Source organism: Canis lupus, chromosome 10 (genome assembly GCF_003254725.2).
Source record: "Canis lupus dingo isolate Sandy chromosome 10, ASM325472v2, whole genome shotgun sequence".
Lineage (NCBI taxonomy): Eukaryota > Metazoa > Chordata > Mammalia > Carnivora > Canidae > Canis > Canis lupus.
Window position 1 is genome coordinate 9,911,869 of NC_064252.1, and position 16,515 is coordinate 9,928,383.

Below are 16,515 nucleotides of genomic sequence, written 5' to 3' on the forward strand. Positions count from 1 at the left end.
AATAGGTAATATTTATAAAGTACCTGTAACAGGCATTTTATATTCATCTCATTTAAGCCTCATATGACCCTAGGTACTAGTAGTGTTCTCATTTTAGAGAAGTTGCCCAAGATCACAGAAAAAGTGGTTATAGCCAGAGTTTGAACTCAGGTCTCTGTGAGTTAGAGCTTGTACTCTGAATCACCCAGCTATACGATACGGCAAATTGGGTTTAAGGTTTAAGGTGGCTGGTTATCTCAGCAGAAATGTGCCAGAAGAGTTGGCCATATGGGACTAGAGCACAGGCAAAATGATTGGATTTATGTTTAAATAGTTAATAATTTATAAATATATATCCTGTTATTTCAAATGAGGCATTAGCACATCGACATTATTAAGTGTCATAAATACAGTATCACTAGTTTCTAAAAATTCTTATCAAGGCTGTATATATGTATATGGTCAATATGTACTTTTTAAAAAAAGATTTTATTTATTCATGAGAGACACACAGAGAGAGGCAGAGACACAGGCAGAGGGAGGAGCAGGCTCCCTGCAAGGAGCCCAACGTGGGACTGGATCCCGGGACCCCAGGATCACACTCCGGGGCCGAAGGCAGGTGTCAAATTGCTGAGCCACCCAGGCTGCCCGGTACTCTTTTTTAATACATACCCTTTGTAGCAAATATCTCTTGTTCTCCAGTGGTGATCGTACTGAGTTATTCTTCTTATGTCTTAGGTCAAAGGCTTTCTTTGGGGGAAAAATCCATGAGAGAAACTGAAGTTATTCTGATGCTTGTATTTTTAAAAAGTGGTCTATTTTTAGGTAGCTTGGCTTCTATTTTTATCATTATTTCGGCATCTTTATTGAGGTATAATCGACATCCCATAGCACACATTTAAAGTGTACATGTTAATGAATTTTGATGTACGTATACACTTGTGAAGTCATTACTACAATTAAAATAACAAATATTTCTATCAATTCCAAAACTGTCCTGGAGCCTTATCTATGTCCTCCACCCTCATCCCTTGGCAACCAGTGACCTACCTGCTTTGTGTCTTTACAGATTAGTTTGCAGTTTCTAAAATCATATATAAGTAGACTCAGATTCTGTACTTTTTTTCTCTTCTTTCACTCACAATGGTGCTTCTGAGGTTCATCCACACTGGTGTGTTTCCCAATGGTTCATTCCACTGGTGTGTTTACCAATGGTTCATGCTAAGAAGGATTTCATTGTATAGAGATGTTACAAGTTGTTTATCTGTTGTTTATCTGTTGACCTGTTGTTTATCTGTTGACCTGTTGGCAAACGTTTGGGTTGTTTCCTGTTTGGCACTACTAGGAATAAATCGGATATGAGCATTTATGTTCTTTCTCTTTTGAGTAGGTACCTAAGAATGGAATGGCTGTATATATGGGAGATGTATGTTTAACTTTTTGAGAGACTGCCAAATTGATTTCCAACAGCAGTGTATGAGTGTTGTCGTTGTGCTCTAACCTTACCAACACTTCGTATCATCAACCTCTTTGATTTTAATATTCCAAAAACTATGTAGTAGTGTCTCTTTGTAGCTTTAATTCATCCTTCTTTGATGTTAATGATATTGAGCACATTTTCATGTGTTTATTTGTCATCCTGTAGCTTCTTCTGTGAAGAGTCTGGTCAAATCTTTATCCATTTTTTAAATAGGAATTTCTGTCTTCTTATTGAGCTATATGAGCTCTTAATACAAGTCCTTTGTCAAAGATATCTCCTGCAAGTATTTTCTCCCATTTTAAGCCTTTGTTATACATATTAAAAGTAATCATTTGGCCCAATCAATAAATATTTTCCTTTTAACTAATTCTAGATTGTGACGCATCTTAAGTGTTAATAACTATATCCATTATAACAAAACTCTCACACTTGTTAGGAAATGGTGTGAAATTTTTTATAGCATTTTCCATGAAATGTAAAGAGAACTTGAATTTTTTTACTTAGATCATACAGAAAGGCTTGTATTTTCCAAAATTATATAAATACAATAAAAACAGGTATTTAATATAATCAGCAGTTGTTTTTCTAGAAGGTGATATTTGTACCACTTCACCTATTAATATAAATAATAATGATGGACTCATTTCATTGTATAAATATCTACTACTGAAAAAAATCCCAGGACTATTTCATCCAATTTATTTTTATTAAAATTATTATTTTTTCCAGCTTCATTTTACTGTACTTTCTTTTTCTATCTCTGAACCTGTGGGCTCATGAGTCCCCTTTAATTACTCTTTTACACCTTTTCTCAAAAGAAAACTTGCACCTTGTGGTGAGCAGAATACCTTTTTTTAAGCAATGGGATAAGACCCCATCAGCAGGGCATCTATATTTAAAACAAAATGTGGCATTTGCTTAATTTTAGCATTTTCTTCTGCATTCTTCTGTAAAAACTGATAACCAGCTTTACATTTATATAATTATATTTTTAGTTGTCTGAAAATCCTGGACAGTCCTCTTAAAATTTTATATCAGAAGATGTTATAATAGTAAAATGCCACACAATGGTTAATATTACCATAAACGTCAAAAGTTAAGAATGAAATGGTAGATGTATCAAAGGAAGAACCTTCATGATATAAATAATCTTTGCAATTTTCTCTAATATGCTACAAATATATTTCTAACTCTAAAAGAATAATCCCTTCATAGAATAACAATTAAGTTTGATTTAGAGTGCCACTTAAAATTAACCAAGAGCTTCTAGCAGTTGTTTAGAAGAGAGTAGATCATAGGAAAAACTGGAGCTGCTGAATTGTTTCCAAACAATTGGAAATAAATCTTCTTAAAATCAATCTTATACAGCATTTACTTGTTTTTGCATCTAAGATGAATTCATTATTAACAAATGATCTGTAACAGGCCCATTTTGTGTTTGTGTGCAAATCTGTCTGTGCTGAAACACAAATCACCACTGCCCTTTTCTTCCACTATTAACATATCAGCTTTGACATTTGACAAAGAATTATATTTCAGAAGCTAGTAACTGGTTGAATAAATATAGCTTGATTTTCTTTACTTCCTTTAACTCAGTTTACAGCAAATCTATGAATTAAACACAATCCATGTTTACTTGGCAGAAAGCTGTTTTAAAATGAATGTCAAATAAACTTATATTTTGCTAAGACTCTTGCTCTTCATAGCTCATTCAGCATTCAATTCAGGAAAAAAAAATCACCAATGGAGCAATGATTTTCAATGTTTTATGGTACTCTCATTTCTTGAGATGGTAATAGGTAGGACTTTAAAAAAACTCTATGCTCAAATGTGTCAAGTACCTGTATATACTTGTGTTAGTTAGCTTGGGCTGCCATCACAAAATGCCATAGACTGGGGTGGCTTAAAACAACCGTTATTCCCACAATTCTGAAGGCTGCAAGTCCCAGAGTAGGGTGCCAGCATGATTGGGTACTGGTGAGAACTCTCGTCCTGGCTTGTAGATGGCTGCCTTCTTTCGGTGTCCTCACATGGGTCAGAGAGAAATGTGGAAATTAGCAGATGGCTCAAAATGCTGGGCGCTGGGTCTTTCCTCCCTTTCCCATTCCAACAAGGTAACAAACAAAACCAGACAAACAAATAAAAGATCCCTACCACCCAGAAAAAATCAAAATCCCTACAGGAAGGAAAAGGTTCTACAGAGTTTTGAGGTCTGCTCAAGATGTTATTAAGGGTGAGGGAAAATATTTGATAGAGTGTGTTTGAAAGCAGTGATGAAAAAATGAAACGATAGAAAAAAATTCATTCCTGGGTTTGCCATCTACTTATTTGTGCCCCCTTGAGGAGAGAAGAGAAATGAAGAGAAATGGCAATACAGAGAGAGGCATTGCACGCAGCAGCCTGCACTCCCTTCATGTGGGTGGCAAGGATGCATGAGCTTCTAGCAGGTGAAGTAAGCATCTCTCCCTCTAAAGTAAGTTAGGTGTGAGCCTTCTTGAGGGACCCCATCTATGAGTGCCATTTGCTACCTGGAGGGTTAGGGAATGCTCAGGCATGCTGGGTCATGGAGGTGTGCAGAAGGTAGGCCTCTGAAAGACACCTTAAAAAGTTACAACCTTGACCCTCACAAGAGTGTCAGTATTTGGGTGTCTACCAGATGGCATCAACAATTAAGAGAGGTAGAACTATAAGCAATTTACCTCTTTCTCCTTATCCTCTCTTTTGCCATTCTCTTTAACTCTATGGGGTATAGAAGCAGAAGGTGGTGTCAGGATGGACATTGGACTAAACCAGATTGGACTTTTAAGACTTTAAAAGGGATCTGCCCAATATGTCATTAAGAGTCATGTAAAAGAACTGACAACAGTGTGTTTGAAAAACATAACAACAGAGGCACCTGGGTGGTGCAGCAGGTTGAGCATCTGACTCTTGGTTTCAGTTTGGGGTAGTGATCTCAGTGTAGTGAGTTTGAGCCCTGTGATTGAGCTCTCTGTGTTGGGCTCTGTGCTGAGCTGAAGTCTGGTTAAGAGTCTTTCATCCTCTCCCTCTGGCCCTCCCTGCTGTGCACTCTCTCTCTCTCTCTCAGTAAAATAAATAAATCTTAAAAAAAGAAAAACAACAAAGTAACATGCCACTACTTAAACAACTTCATATTCTTTAATCAATTATATGTTTCTGTTGCCTTCTCTGTATTGATATTTGACTTTTAATACTTAATTCACCTCAGTCTTACCATATTTACATTTTAAAGAGAATTTTAGGATCTATACTTTAGGCAAAATACAAAAAAAAAAATACATGAAATTTAAGATTTGGTCAATGTGAATGTCTCCCCAAATCAAGGAAAAGTGTCTTGCTCATGTTTATCTCTTCAGTAACTATACACTTCCTGGAATAGTGCAGTCACTCAATAAATGTTTGTGAATTAAGCTAAGCTACTGATTGATATTTGAAGAAACTTCCAAGAGCTGAAAGACTCCATTTTTCTTCTTTTCTTGTCTGTTTTCCATTATGACCATTGACTAAGAAAGAAAACTCTTGGAGGACAGCCTTATGTAGGCTTCTTTCTTTTTTTTTTTTAAATAATAAATTTATTTTTTATTGGTGTTCAATTTGCCAACATACAGAATAACACCCAGTGCTCATCCCGTCAAGTGCCCCCCTCAGTGCCCGTCACCCATTCACCCCCACCCCCTGCCGGCTTATTTCCTTTTGCGCTTAAAATTAATTTAGCATTTACAGATCCTTACTTTTAAAAAAGATTTTTATTTATTTATTTATTTGAGAGACAGACACAGTGAGAGAGAGCATGAATGGGGAGGAGAGGGAGAAGCAGGTTCCCCGCTGAGCTGGGAGCTAGACACAGGGCTGGATTCCAGGACCCTGGGGTCGTGACCTGAGCCGAAGGCAGACGCTTAGCTTAACTGACTGAGCCACCCAGAGCCTCATCATTTATAGATCCTTAAAGGAATGCATTTCCCCACTGTTTAGTAACAAGCTATATTCAGTGATACACAGATCAAATCTCTAAGAGGTCAAGAATACAAAATAAAATTAAGTACTTTTGCTATTACAAACTTGGCATGGGCTAAGTACTTGAAAGAAGCAGAAGTGGTTTAAAGTTAGTATATGCTCTTAAGGAATTTACACTCTAGTTGGAAGAATATGAACACGATTGTTGGTTCAAGATCCTAGAAAGAGACAGGGGAGGTGAATAGCATTGCAGGTGGGGACAAGCATTTTAGTACAGAGATTTGGAGTGTAGGCTCTGAAAGCACATTGCCTGGGTTTTCATCCTGACTGCACCTTTAGCAAGTTACTGAAGCTCTCTGTGCCTCTCAGACTTAAAATGTGGATTTAATGAATGTAGCACCTGACCTAGAAGTAAGGGCTTATTATTATAATGATGATTATATGAAATCTTGGAGTTGGGTCTTTGAGGGACTCAAAAAAAAAAAATCAATGGAAGAAATTCTTATGTTAGAATAGTGGGAGAAAGGTCAGAAAAAAAGGGTTAGGGACAGATGAAGGAGGCCACGGATTGCCAAAACATTTGGATCTCATTCAGTAGTAGAGAACCACTGAACTTTTTTTTTTTTTTTTTTACCTTTTTTCTTCCTCCATTGAACTTTTTTTTGTTTTTTTAAAGATTTTACTTATTTATTCATGAGAGACCAGAGAAAGAGAGAGAGAGAGAGGCAGAGGCAGAGACACAGGCAGAGGCAGAAGCAGGCTCCATGCAAGGAGCCCGATGTGGGACTCGATCCTGGGATCACACCCTGGGCTGCAGGTGGCACTAAACCGCTGAGCCACTGGGGCTGCCCTCCACTGAACTTTTTAAGTTGCTGAGTAGCACTATGAAAACAATGTTTTAAGAAACCCCCGGGGATCCCTGGGTGGCGCAGCGGTTTAGCGCCTGCCTTTGGCCCAAGGCGCGATCCTGGAGACCCGGGATCGAGTCCCACGTCGGGCTCCCTGCATGGAGCCTGCTTCTCCCTCTGCCTGTGTCTCTGCCTCTCTCTCTCTCTCTCTCTGTGACTATCATAAATAAAAAAATAAAAAAAAATTAAAAAAAAAAAGAAACCCTCAACTGGCTATGCAGAATGGTTTGGGATAGGCACAAGGAAAAGACCAAAAGAATATATTACTACTAGCAGCTGACTTTTATTAGATGCTTTCCAGTGACCTTTGTAACTACCAGAAATGTTATTATTTATAAAACCTACTATGTTTCAGGTAATATGCTGAACACTCTATAAGGGATATCTGTCACAGACTGAACCGTGTCTCCCCCAGTGTTCAGATGTTGAAGCCTAAGCTCCAGTATTACAATAATTGAAGATAGGGCCTCTGAAGAGATATATGAGGTGAAATAAAGTTACAAGGTTACAAGGATGGGGCCCTAATTCAACAGGACTTGTGTCCTTAGAAGAAGAGAAAGAGATACTAGGGGTGTGGGCGTACACAGGAGAGTCTACACTAAGACACAAGCAGAAGGCCACCATCTGCAAGCTAAGGCCTCAGCATAAGCATAAGCTAACCTTGCTATTGCATGGGTCTCGAATTTCCAGCCTCCAGAGCTAGGAGAAATCAAATTCTTGTTGTTTGAGCCACCCAATCCACGGTATTCAGTTATAGCAACAGTAGCAGACTCAGACAATAGCTCATTTGACTCTTCAAACAGTCAGATAGGGTAACATTGTATTCTGATGATCCTAGTGTGATCCATAAAGAAACCCAGGCCCAGAGACCTTGAGGTGAATTGCCTAAGACAGCTAATAAGTGGCAGTACACAGGATTTATATTCAAGCTGTCTGACTACACATATTATAGTTCAGTTGGAGACTGATAAATGAAAGGATTTACACACAAATGGAAAAAACAAGCCCTGGCGTCTGACTGGATTCAGGCTAAAAAAAAAAAAAAAAAAAAAAGGGAGGGGGGGTTATCAACCAGATGACTTAGATTTTAGGCCTTGGGGTCCACGCAAGATAAATGACCAGCTTGTTTGTGTGTGACATGCATAAGCATAGTTTACATTAAATATCGTGGAGAGGTTGCTCAGAGCAGAAGGGCGTTCATTGTGGCTAAAGCGCCCTGGGAACCTACGCTGACAATTTCAAACTTCTGACCTCCAAAATCAACACACGATATGAATCCATCATGAAGTCAGGGAAAGCGGCATGGTTCTACTGGGGAGAAACAGCATTAAAGTAAAAGGATGCACTGGGGCAAAAAAAAAAAAAAAAAAAAAAAAAAAAGAATTAGGTAGGAGTCATGAGGAGGCCAGGTCACATTTCACCTGTTTTAACTGTAATTGATTACAACGGTGCCTGGCTTTTAGAAGACACTCAATATTAACATGTGGGAACTATAGGAAAGAACAGCAGAGAAAGGTCATATTTGATATTTGGAAGAAAGGAAGCTATTTAGGTGTTTTGTTTATTGAACAGGAGCAGTAACGGATTGAGACAGAATTTTCCTTCTCGCTTGACTGGGCTGTCTCTGTCTTCCTTTAGCCAGCTCCAATTCCGATGAAAGCAGATAAAGCCTGCAACCAATGACTGGACTTCCCACCGCTGTGTGTGTGCGTCTCTGGGAACAATGCAATACAGCTGCAGGAGCCTCAAGGCCATGAGAGCTGGCTACAGAGGGTGGGCCTTCGGCGGCTCCGAATGCACCGAGTAGGTGCCTACCACCGCCGGCCCTCGGCGAGCTCAGGGATGCGCGCGGGGAGGAGCGTGCCCAGCAGAGCCCCAGCGCCTGCACCCCCGCCCCCAAGGAGCAGCGCTAGCAAGCCTCTCTGCTGCACATCTGCCAAGAACGCTCCCTGAGCCGCACTGCGCCTGCCCAGACCGCGGCAGCCTAGCGCTGCAGACATCCCGCAACAGCCAAACGGGCCTCTAAAAAGGAAAATCCCGAATACGCGGCGGAAACCAACCGCGCGGGCAGCTGAAGCTTTAACCCTCCGCTACCGACTCTTTAGACTACAAATCCCAGCATCCACTCCTCTCCCGGGAGCCAATGGGGAAGCTACAAGTTCCTTCAGCCAATCCCATCCCGACCCACCCCGACGGAATTCTGGGATTTGTGGTTTTCACGTGGCAGCATTATTTTCACGGCGGTGGAGGCAAAGTAGGCCACGCGTCCGGTTCGAAAGGAAGCCGCTTGTAATCATTCTTATGTTGGTGCCTTCAGTAGCATTACTCCCTCGCTTTATGCTAATTAGAAATCGTTACAGTCCTACGGATACAAAAATAAAACATTAAAAAAAAGTCAAGTTATTCTCATTACAGCACGTTTGTCCCCCCCACTGCGGGCCCCCCCCATCGCGTAACCGCCGCCGTCAAGTCTCGCGAGAACAGCCGCTTTGGGTCGTTGTCATGCCGCCTGGGGGGCGGGTCACGCGGAGACGGACGGGGCCGTCAGCCAACGGGGTCGCGTTTCGGCGGGCGCCGCCGCAGCGTGCGCGGGGAGACCTCCGTGAACCCTGACCCCGCTGTCCGCCGCGCCCGCGTCCGCCGCCCCCGCCCCCGCCCCGGAGCGAGGTGGGCGGGCTCTGGCCGCCTGCCCGGGGAGCGAGCGCGGAGAGCGCGGGAGCGAGGCCGGCCGAGCGGAGGCGTCGGCTCCCCGCGGCCCATGAGCGCGCCCCGCCGCCGTCGTTAGGCCCAGGGACAGGCGCCGCGCCCCTGCGAGCGGGAGCCGCCGCGAGCGACACGACGAGCCCGGCCTCCGCGGCGGCACCGGCAGCGCCAGCGCCAGCGGGCGGGACCCAGGCCGCCAACATGGCGAGCGCCTCCTACCACATCTCCAATCTGCTGGAGAAAATGACATCCAGCGACAAGGACTTCAGGTGAGGCCGCGGCCCGGCGGTGCGGCCTGGGGCCCCCGCGGCCGCCGCCCCGGGCCCCACCCCTCGGCCCCCGCCCCGTGCCCCGCGCCCCGCGCCCCGCAGGCCGCCCTCTCCCGCCCTCCGCCCCCTCCCCCTCCGCCGCCCGCCGCCCGCCGCCCGCCGCCCGCCGCCCCGGGCCGTTGCCCGCCGCGCCTGCCAGGCCGCTCCTGCGTCCCCGGGCCTCCCCGCCCCCAGCCCCGGCACGGGGCAGGCTCGCCCCCGGGCGTAGGGACGGGCGGTGGGGGCGGCGGGGAGGAGGGGAGGCCTGGAGGCCCGGAGGCCCGGAGGCCGGGGGGAGGGGAGGCCCGGAGACCTGGAGGAGGGGATGCCGGGAGGAAGGGAGGCCCGGAGACCCGGAGACCGGAGGAGGCGAGGCCCGGAGACCTGGAGGCCCGGAGGCCCGGAGGAGGGGAGGCCCTGGAGGCGGGGCGGCTCGGAGACCTGGACACCCGAGGAGGGGAGGCCCGGAGGACGGGAGGCCGGGCCCCCGGGGCAGCCCGCCGCAGGCCCTAGGCCGCCCTGCCCGCCGGGGCTCAGCCTGCCGCCCGCCCCGGGCCCCCGCTGCCGCCTCGGCCCGCAGACGGGAGTGGGCCTAGGTGCATTCAGCTCCAATGATTTGCTTTTTTTTTTTTTTCTTCCCTCCCCCCTTTTTTTTTTCTTTTTTCTTTTTCTTTTCTTTTTTTTTTTTCACCTTAGCTTTAGCTTTAGCTTTCTGCAGATTGGGTCCCTATGAACTTTTTGCCTGGCCGGTTCTCCTCGTGGCGGTGGGAAGGAGGGAGGGAGTGGGAGCGGGGGGCGCAGCCAGGGTGAGGAAACCGGACTCGCAGGGCTTTCCCGCCAGCATCTCGTGTCTTTTTTTTTCTTTTTTTTTTTTTTTAACCTTGTCAGGTGAAAACTAAGCGGGCTCTCGGGGTTTCAGTCTCATTGTCTTATATGCAAAATTACTGCCAGAAGGGTGAATTCGGGAACCTTAACCCTGAAAAGTAAAGCGAGCGAATGCATCTTTGCTGATGGACGTTCTTAAAAAAATGAAGGTGGTGGATTAGGAGGCTTTGGCGGAGCTCGTGCCCCGGGTCGCTGTGCTGTGCGTTCCGGACCTTGGGAACACGCACGTCGGAGAATGGTGGTTTCCACGGCTTGTCCTGGTTCCGCCCCCACCGCCCTTTCTTTTGCACTAGTGTGGTGGTTACATTCCTTCCTTCCCACCTCCTGTCCCATCACAGAATAAATACGCTCCCGATCTAAAAAAAAAAAAAAAAAAAACAACAACAAAACTATTTCTTTGGTGCTTGTATTTTGTGAGCATTTTTAAGGAAAGTACAGATACCGTCGATTAAAACTGTGACTGGGAGCTACCTTACTTTGTTTTGTGTATGTGTGAACGGTAATCCTTTACCACCTGGAAACCGGTCCAGACCTCATCTACCAGGAAGAGATGTTCCCATCTGTGAAAGGAGAAGCGGGAAAAACTGTAGTGATCGTGTCCCTAGATTAAGTTGATGTCCTGGTGTAGTCACGTGGCCAGGGAAATAACAGTTTTGGTTCTGTGACTTCAAAGCCAGAGTAATTTTTAAAGTTTTGCTACCTAGGGAGTTGTTAAGTGTCACATTTTGAAACTTTGAGAATCCAGTTTGTCAATACCAAAGATTTTAGCGTTGGGACTTTTTGGAAGAGACATGATTTGTTTTTTTTGTTTTGTTTTTTTGTTTTTGGTATTTTAGATTTGTGTAGATCAAAATCTAGATTATTGGAGGAAATAAAAGTTTTGCTTTTTTTTTTCTTTTGTGTGTGTGTGTGTTTAAGGATTAGAATGCTGTTTACTTCCCTATGAAGTTTCACTTGCTCCCAGTGCAAGACACTGAAATTTAAATACACATTTGAGTGGGATATGTATGTACATATGTACAGCCTTAAAGTGTGTGGTGTGATTTTTCCCCCCTTTGCTGTCATTTTGGCTCATTCTGTGAAAGTACTAGAAAAGTCATGCTGATTGTATTCAACTTCAGATTAAAGACAGCACTTCCTTATAATAGCATGATTTTGTTCAACTAGGCAGACTTGTGTATAGGTAACATGTTGAAAGGAGTGTTAATATTGTATATGTGATTTTTGACTCCAGCTACTTAAATTTCTTGTAAAGTTAATATATTGCATGCTTTTGTGTTTGCTTTTTAAAATAAACTATTTGAAAGACATAATGCTTTGATATTAAGCTGTAGTCAGTGTTGAACTTGATAAGAATTATCTCCCAGTCTCAGCTAGAGTAAATCAAAAAAACATTGCTTGGAGGATGATTATTCTAGAAGTGTAGTATTGATATATTTCTAATAGTTGAAGAAGAAGAAAAGTGTAAAAGATAAGTGTAGAAACAGTGACTTCCAACAATTTGGCATTAAGATATTTTCATTAACTTTGTTTTAAAGACTTGTAATACGCTGAAGCCATCCAGTTAACAGGCAAGCCTTTGGAACTAAAGTACTGTGTGTATATACTAAATTACAGATATTTAAGAGATTAACTCAAATAGTGTGCATTTGAAGTCAAGTATTTTGAGCCTTTTTTCTGTATAATATCGGTATAGGCATTTATTTGCATGTATGTGTCTTTTTTAAAAAAATTATGCCGTGTACTTTCTCATTTGAAATTTATTTTGGTGTAAATATCACAGGTTGTTGCTACATGTTTTAAAATACCTACCAGAAAAATCTTGAGGTCAGAGTTAATATTATAGAATATCTAGTGCAAACCACTCTTCTTGTGCTAAGGGAAGAGGAAAACAATAATGTGTCTAACAGGAAAAAAACATTATTCTTCTCATGGTAGATTCCAAAGAGCATAGGACCTACTGGTCACAATATATGGGTTCTAGTCTAGTAGGATTCTTTCTTGTGAACTAGCTGTGAGGTCTTAGGCAGGTTACTTAATTTGGAATAAATTTTTACTTGGAGAGACTTGTATGTGGGTACTTATAAAAGGTCCCTTATAGGCCTGAAATTTTAGGTCTCCGGATAATGACATAGTCTGTTCATGTAAAGAAAATAAGGAAATAGGTACAGGCTTCAAAATAATCAGATGTCAGCATTTTTAAAGAATCATTTTGTAGGATTTGATTCATGGGTTCAATTTATTGGTGAGAGGGTACATCTGTTACCCTTTTTCTTTCATGTTTTAGAGTTCTGTACTCTTTGAAGATGGTATATTAAGGTTTATTGTCAGTACGTAGGTAATTCTGTAGATAGCAGAATGAAAACTTAAATGCATGAACCATGTGGATACTGTTCGTTAATATTGAAAATTCAGTGGGTTGAGGTAACTGAAGTTTTGCTTTTATTTTCATATGCTTTACCACCAACTGAATTAAAGTATTGCAAGGAATCAAGAGCTAAAGAAAATTTACCACATTTTCCTTTCTCTACATAGTAGTAGTTTACATTAATGCTTTCTGTTGGCTTTATATACACTTGATCCTCTTTATCCTTATAACTCTAGTAATGTGGATACTAACAATCTCTCTTCCAGTCCAAGAAACTGAGATGTGATGTTAATTAAGTACTTGGCCAAAGTGAGTTAGACATTAGATCTGGGATTTCCAGACAACCTCCTCGCCCCCCAATCCACCATGAACTCTTAATCTTAACTACCATGTTATGTTACTTCTCCAGGGTTTTGACTAGGAATTTAAGAACTTAGATTTTAGTTCTCTCTCAATTAGGCTTATGGTATATTTTGTACTGGAAAACACTTTTAGTAATTCCTTGAGAGGGACTACAAAATGTTTAAGATATAGTGCTTGCTCTGAGTAATATTTACATGCTTGTTCAATGGTTAAGACACTTCTATGAAGATGAAGAACCCACGGCAATGTGTAGTTGTCAGGCTTAAGTGGCAGAGAATATGAAAGCAAGGAGATTCATGTTTGTGGAGTCATCTGAGCTAGCTCTTGAAATTGGAGGTAGGGAAAATGAGTATAAGCCTGAAGGCACACTGTACAAGTTGGTGACCTTCACTGCAGCTGGGAGTATGGTTGAGGGGAACCGCTTGAGGGTAGGGACCTCATTTTACTGAACTACATCCTCCAACTGAGCCTTGTGGGTTCTCAGGTACTAGTTTTAGTTGGATTTTAATTACAGAGTTCTTTTAAGCATGTAAGGATTTGGGGAAATTTCAGAAACCATTTTCATTCAGAAATCAATCAATTTTTTAAAATACCATTTGGTACAATCTTAAAATAATTTACTGCATTGCAGAATTTCCTAGTTTGATAATGGTTTATGCCACCAAATTTAGTGTGTGTGTATTTTGGATATTAGGTGTTTTTTCTTGGAAACTTTAAAATGCTAATAAAAATCTCAGGCCTGGGAATTCTACACTTTCAGAGCTGGAAGGAACCTTAGAGATCCTGTAACATAGCTGAAACAATAATGTGACCGTAAATACTAGTGAGGTTCTCTGCACTACTTGTTTAATCAGAAGAAACAGATTTTTAGAGCTTAAGAAGGTGTTTTCTGGACACTTTAAGTACTTTGCAGATTGACGGCAGTAAGTTACTGGATTTCACTACATGATTTTTGTTGATAAAGGTATACTTATAACACTGATTATCAGCAGTGATTAAGGCTCACCACTGGAAAAATAGATCTCATTGAGGAAACCAGGAAGAAGAAAGAGGACTAAAAAATTAGTTTTATTTACATGGACAGTATTAAGACCTTCCTAAATTCATACCGTAAGGGAATAAATGAGAAAATGAGATGGTGGTGTGTGTATGAGTTCTTTGAAAAATAATTGGTTCACTGGATGGCGCAGTTGGCCCATATCATTTAGATTTCTGTTAATAACAAGGGTAAAATTGTGCTTGTGTATGAGGGGAAGGGTTGTGAGACTGCTCATTGTACAAGGTATCCATTTCTACCATTGTTTCTGCATATCTCTGCATTGGATTTACTAAAGATGAATAAGTTCTCCCTGCAAGGAACTTTAAGTCCAGTAGAATCAGCCAGGTGTGTAAGTTCTAGTCTACAGACTGTCTTATTCATAACTGTTTGCAGAGCCTGGCACAGTTCTTAATGATGATACCCCTAAAATATTTATTGAATACATGAGATGGCACTGCCTGTAGGTTATATCCACCTGGGACTGCCGTAGAAGCCCGAAAGTTAACATTTTAACTTTGCTCTCTCTCACCTTAAGCCTTTTGTATTCTTACTTTGCCTTTTTATATTACCATGTACCAGATGTTCCAGTTGGAAAACCCTCATGTCACCCTTCTACCTTTTTCTTTCATTTAATTTTCTGCTAAGTATTTCTCAAATTAGTCTTCCTGTCTCAGGCCTCTTTTTAATCCAGTCTATTGGTAACTTTTCCGTTAGAATTTTCTATCACAGCCGATCATTGTCTTCCCCACTAATTCCTATTGATTACAAGATAAACTCTAAACTTCTTAGCTATTGCCCTCCTAAGATCACTGAAGTTACTCCCCTCCAAGTTTCTTACAAGCTCTATGTACCACTAATTCAGTGGGTATTTTCTATGCTCATTTATTAGATATAAAACTACTGTTTATCACTTTTTTCTTCTTGAAATTCTCTTAGAGAGGCATCCTTGACACAGGTTGGGTTTATTACCATTATAGTGAGGGAGAACACACACTTTGGGAAGTCTCAGTTAAAGGGTATCAGGACCTATTCATTTGGATAATTTTGGGAAGAGTCTAAGGAAGTAGAGTTTCACACTGGATTGTTGGAAGGTGGGGCAGTTCCATCATTTGACATCTACAAGGAGGGAAGACTAAAGCAGAGCAAAGGCTATAATTGGTGAAGAAATAGCAGTCAATGAGTTAGAGAGGAAGATGTTTGGTATTTTGTGTTAAGTGAACTTGTCTGAAATGGATGTTCTCTGGGGTGGTTTATGTCCAGGAAAATGATGCTTTTGTTGTAAGCATCAGATCAATTTGGAATAATATTCAGATATGGGTATGAATCTTAGATTCCTGGACTTTTACGGTTTTCTTTTTTTCTTTCTCAATCCCCCCTTTTGGCCGAGGACAGATCATATTGGGCTGTAGAACATCTTTGATTTATGATGTTCACAACTTCATTATTGTTGAGATTTTTGTTGATTAGGCTCAGATGAATGGCCATTCAGTGTAGTCTGTAGTTGAGCCAGGTTTATGAATCCTTTCTCCTGTTGTAAGATCAGTGGTCAAACGATCTGACCAGACAATGGCGCTAAATAACAGACTCTGGAAAGGATACATACCGGACTGTAATACCCAAGTCCTGTGGTTTTCCTCTTCTTTGTCCATTTTCTAACTCCTCCCTTACCGTCCCCATATCTAATCCACCTCAAAGACTTATTTTAACCTTTTAAATCTCATATAGTTGGTTCTCATTATTCTCAGTAGGTAGTACTATAAAGTTACCCATGAACGTTGAATTAATGATACCAAGCCATTAACTTCTGGAGGAAATATGATGGTAGGTTCCCGTGAGCCTTTTAGTCACAGCATTTTCATAGATGATCAGTTCATAACCTCGTTTTATGTTTATTTCTATTTAAAGGCAACCTTACTTAATGTGTTGATTCACATTGTGCTCACGGCCAACAGCACCATCATTTCATCCCTAAGAAAAGCTTATCTATTACATGTATGTTTTTCACGTCACAGCTGTCTTGTACTTAGGAACACTGGACAGCACTTCGCTATGCTTGGGGATCATTTTGAACAGAACTATCAACAAAAAGCACAAACATGCAAAAGATGTGGCACTAGATAGAGGATACTTTTTACAATATGTGAGGTGAAACAAGGCATTTACTCTGCTAATCATGAGAATTGTCCATTTTTCTTTCTTGGTTGGTTGATGGTCATAACCCTAATTCTAGCTACCATCATTTCTCACTTAGACTGCTACAGTAACTCCTAACTGTTCTGTAGTCAGTTTGGCTAGATGAAGATTGGTTCCCTCTTAACTCTGACCATAGTATAGCTGGAGTAATGTTTCTGAGTGCACATTTGGTCATTTCTGTATACTCCCCATCTCTGCCCCAGATGCTTTTGAGTAGCTTCCCATTGCTCTTAGAGTAAAGACTAAAATCCAAAAAAAGACCCCCAAATCCCCTTAATCTCTTGCCTCCCCCTACCACCTAAGAAAAATTCCTGCCC

The 16,515-nt window shown here is 41.8% G+C and overlaps 1 protein-coding gene across 1 annotated transcript in view; it reads left to right on the forward strand.

Annotated features, from left to right (window-relative positions):
- Nucleotides 1–9,007: 9,007 nt before the first annotated feature.
- CAND1 (cullin associated and neddylation dissociated 1) overlaps nucleotides 9,008–16,515 on the forward strand; it is a 38,964-nt gene continuing 31,456 nt past the window's right edge. Inside the window, exon 1 of the mRNA XM_025476673.3 lies at nucleotides 9,008–9,311. Coding sequence (XP_025332458.1) covers nucleotides 9,244–9,311 — 68 coding nt within the window. The 5' untranslated portion in view covers nucleotides 9,008–9,243. The remainder of the gene's footprint in view (nucleotides 9,312–16,515) is intronic.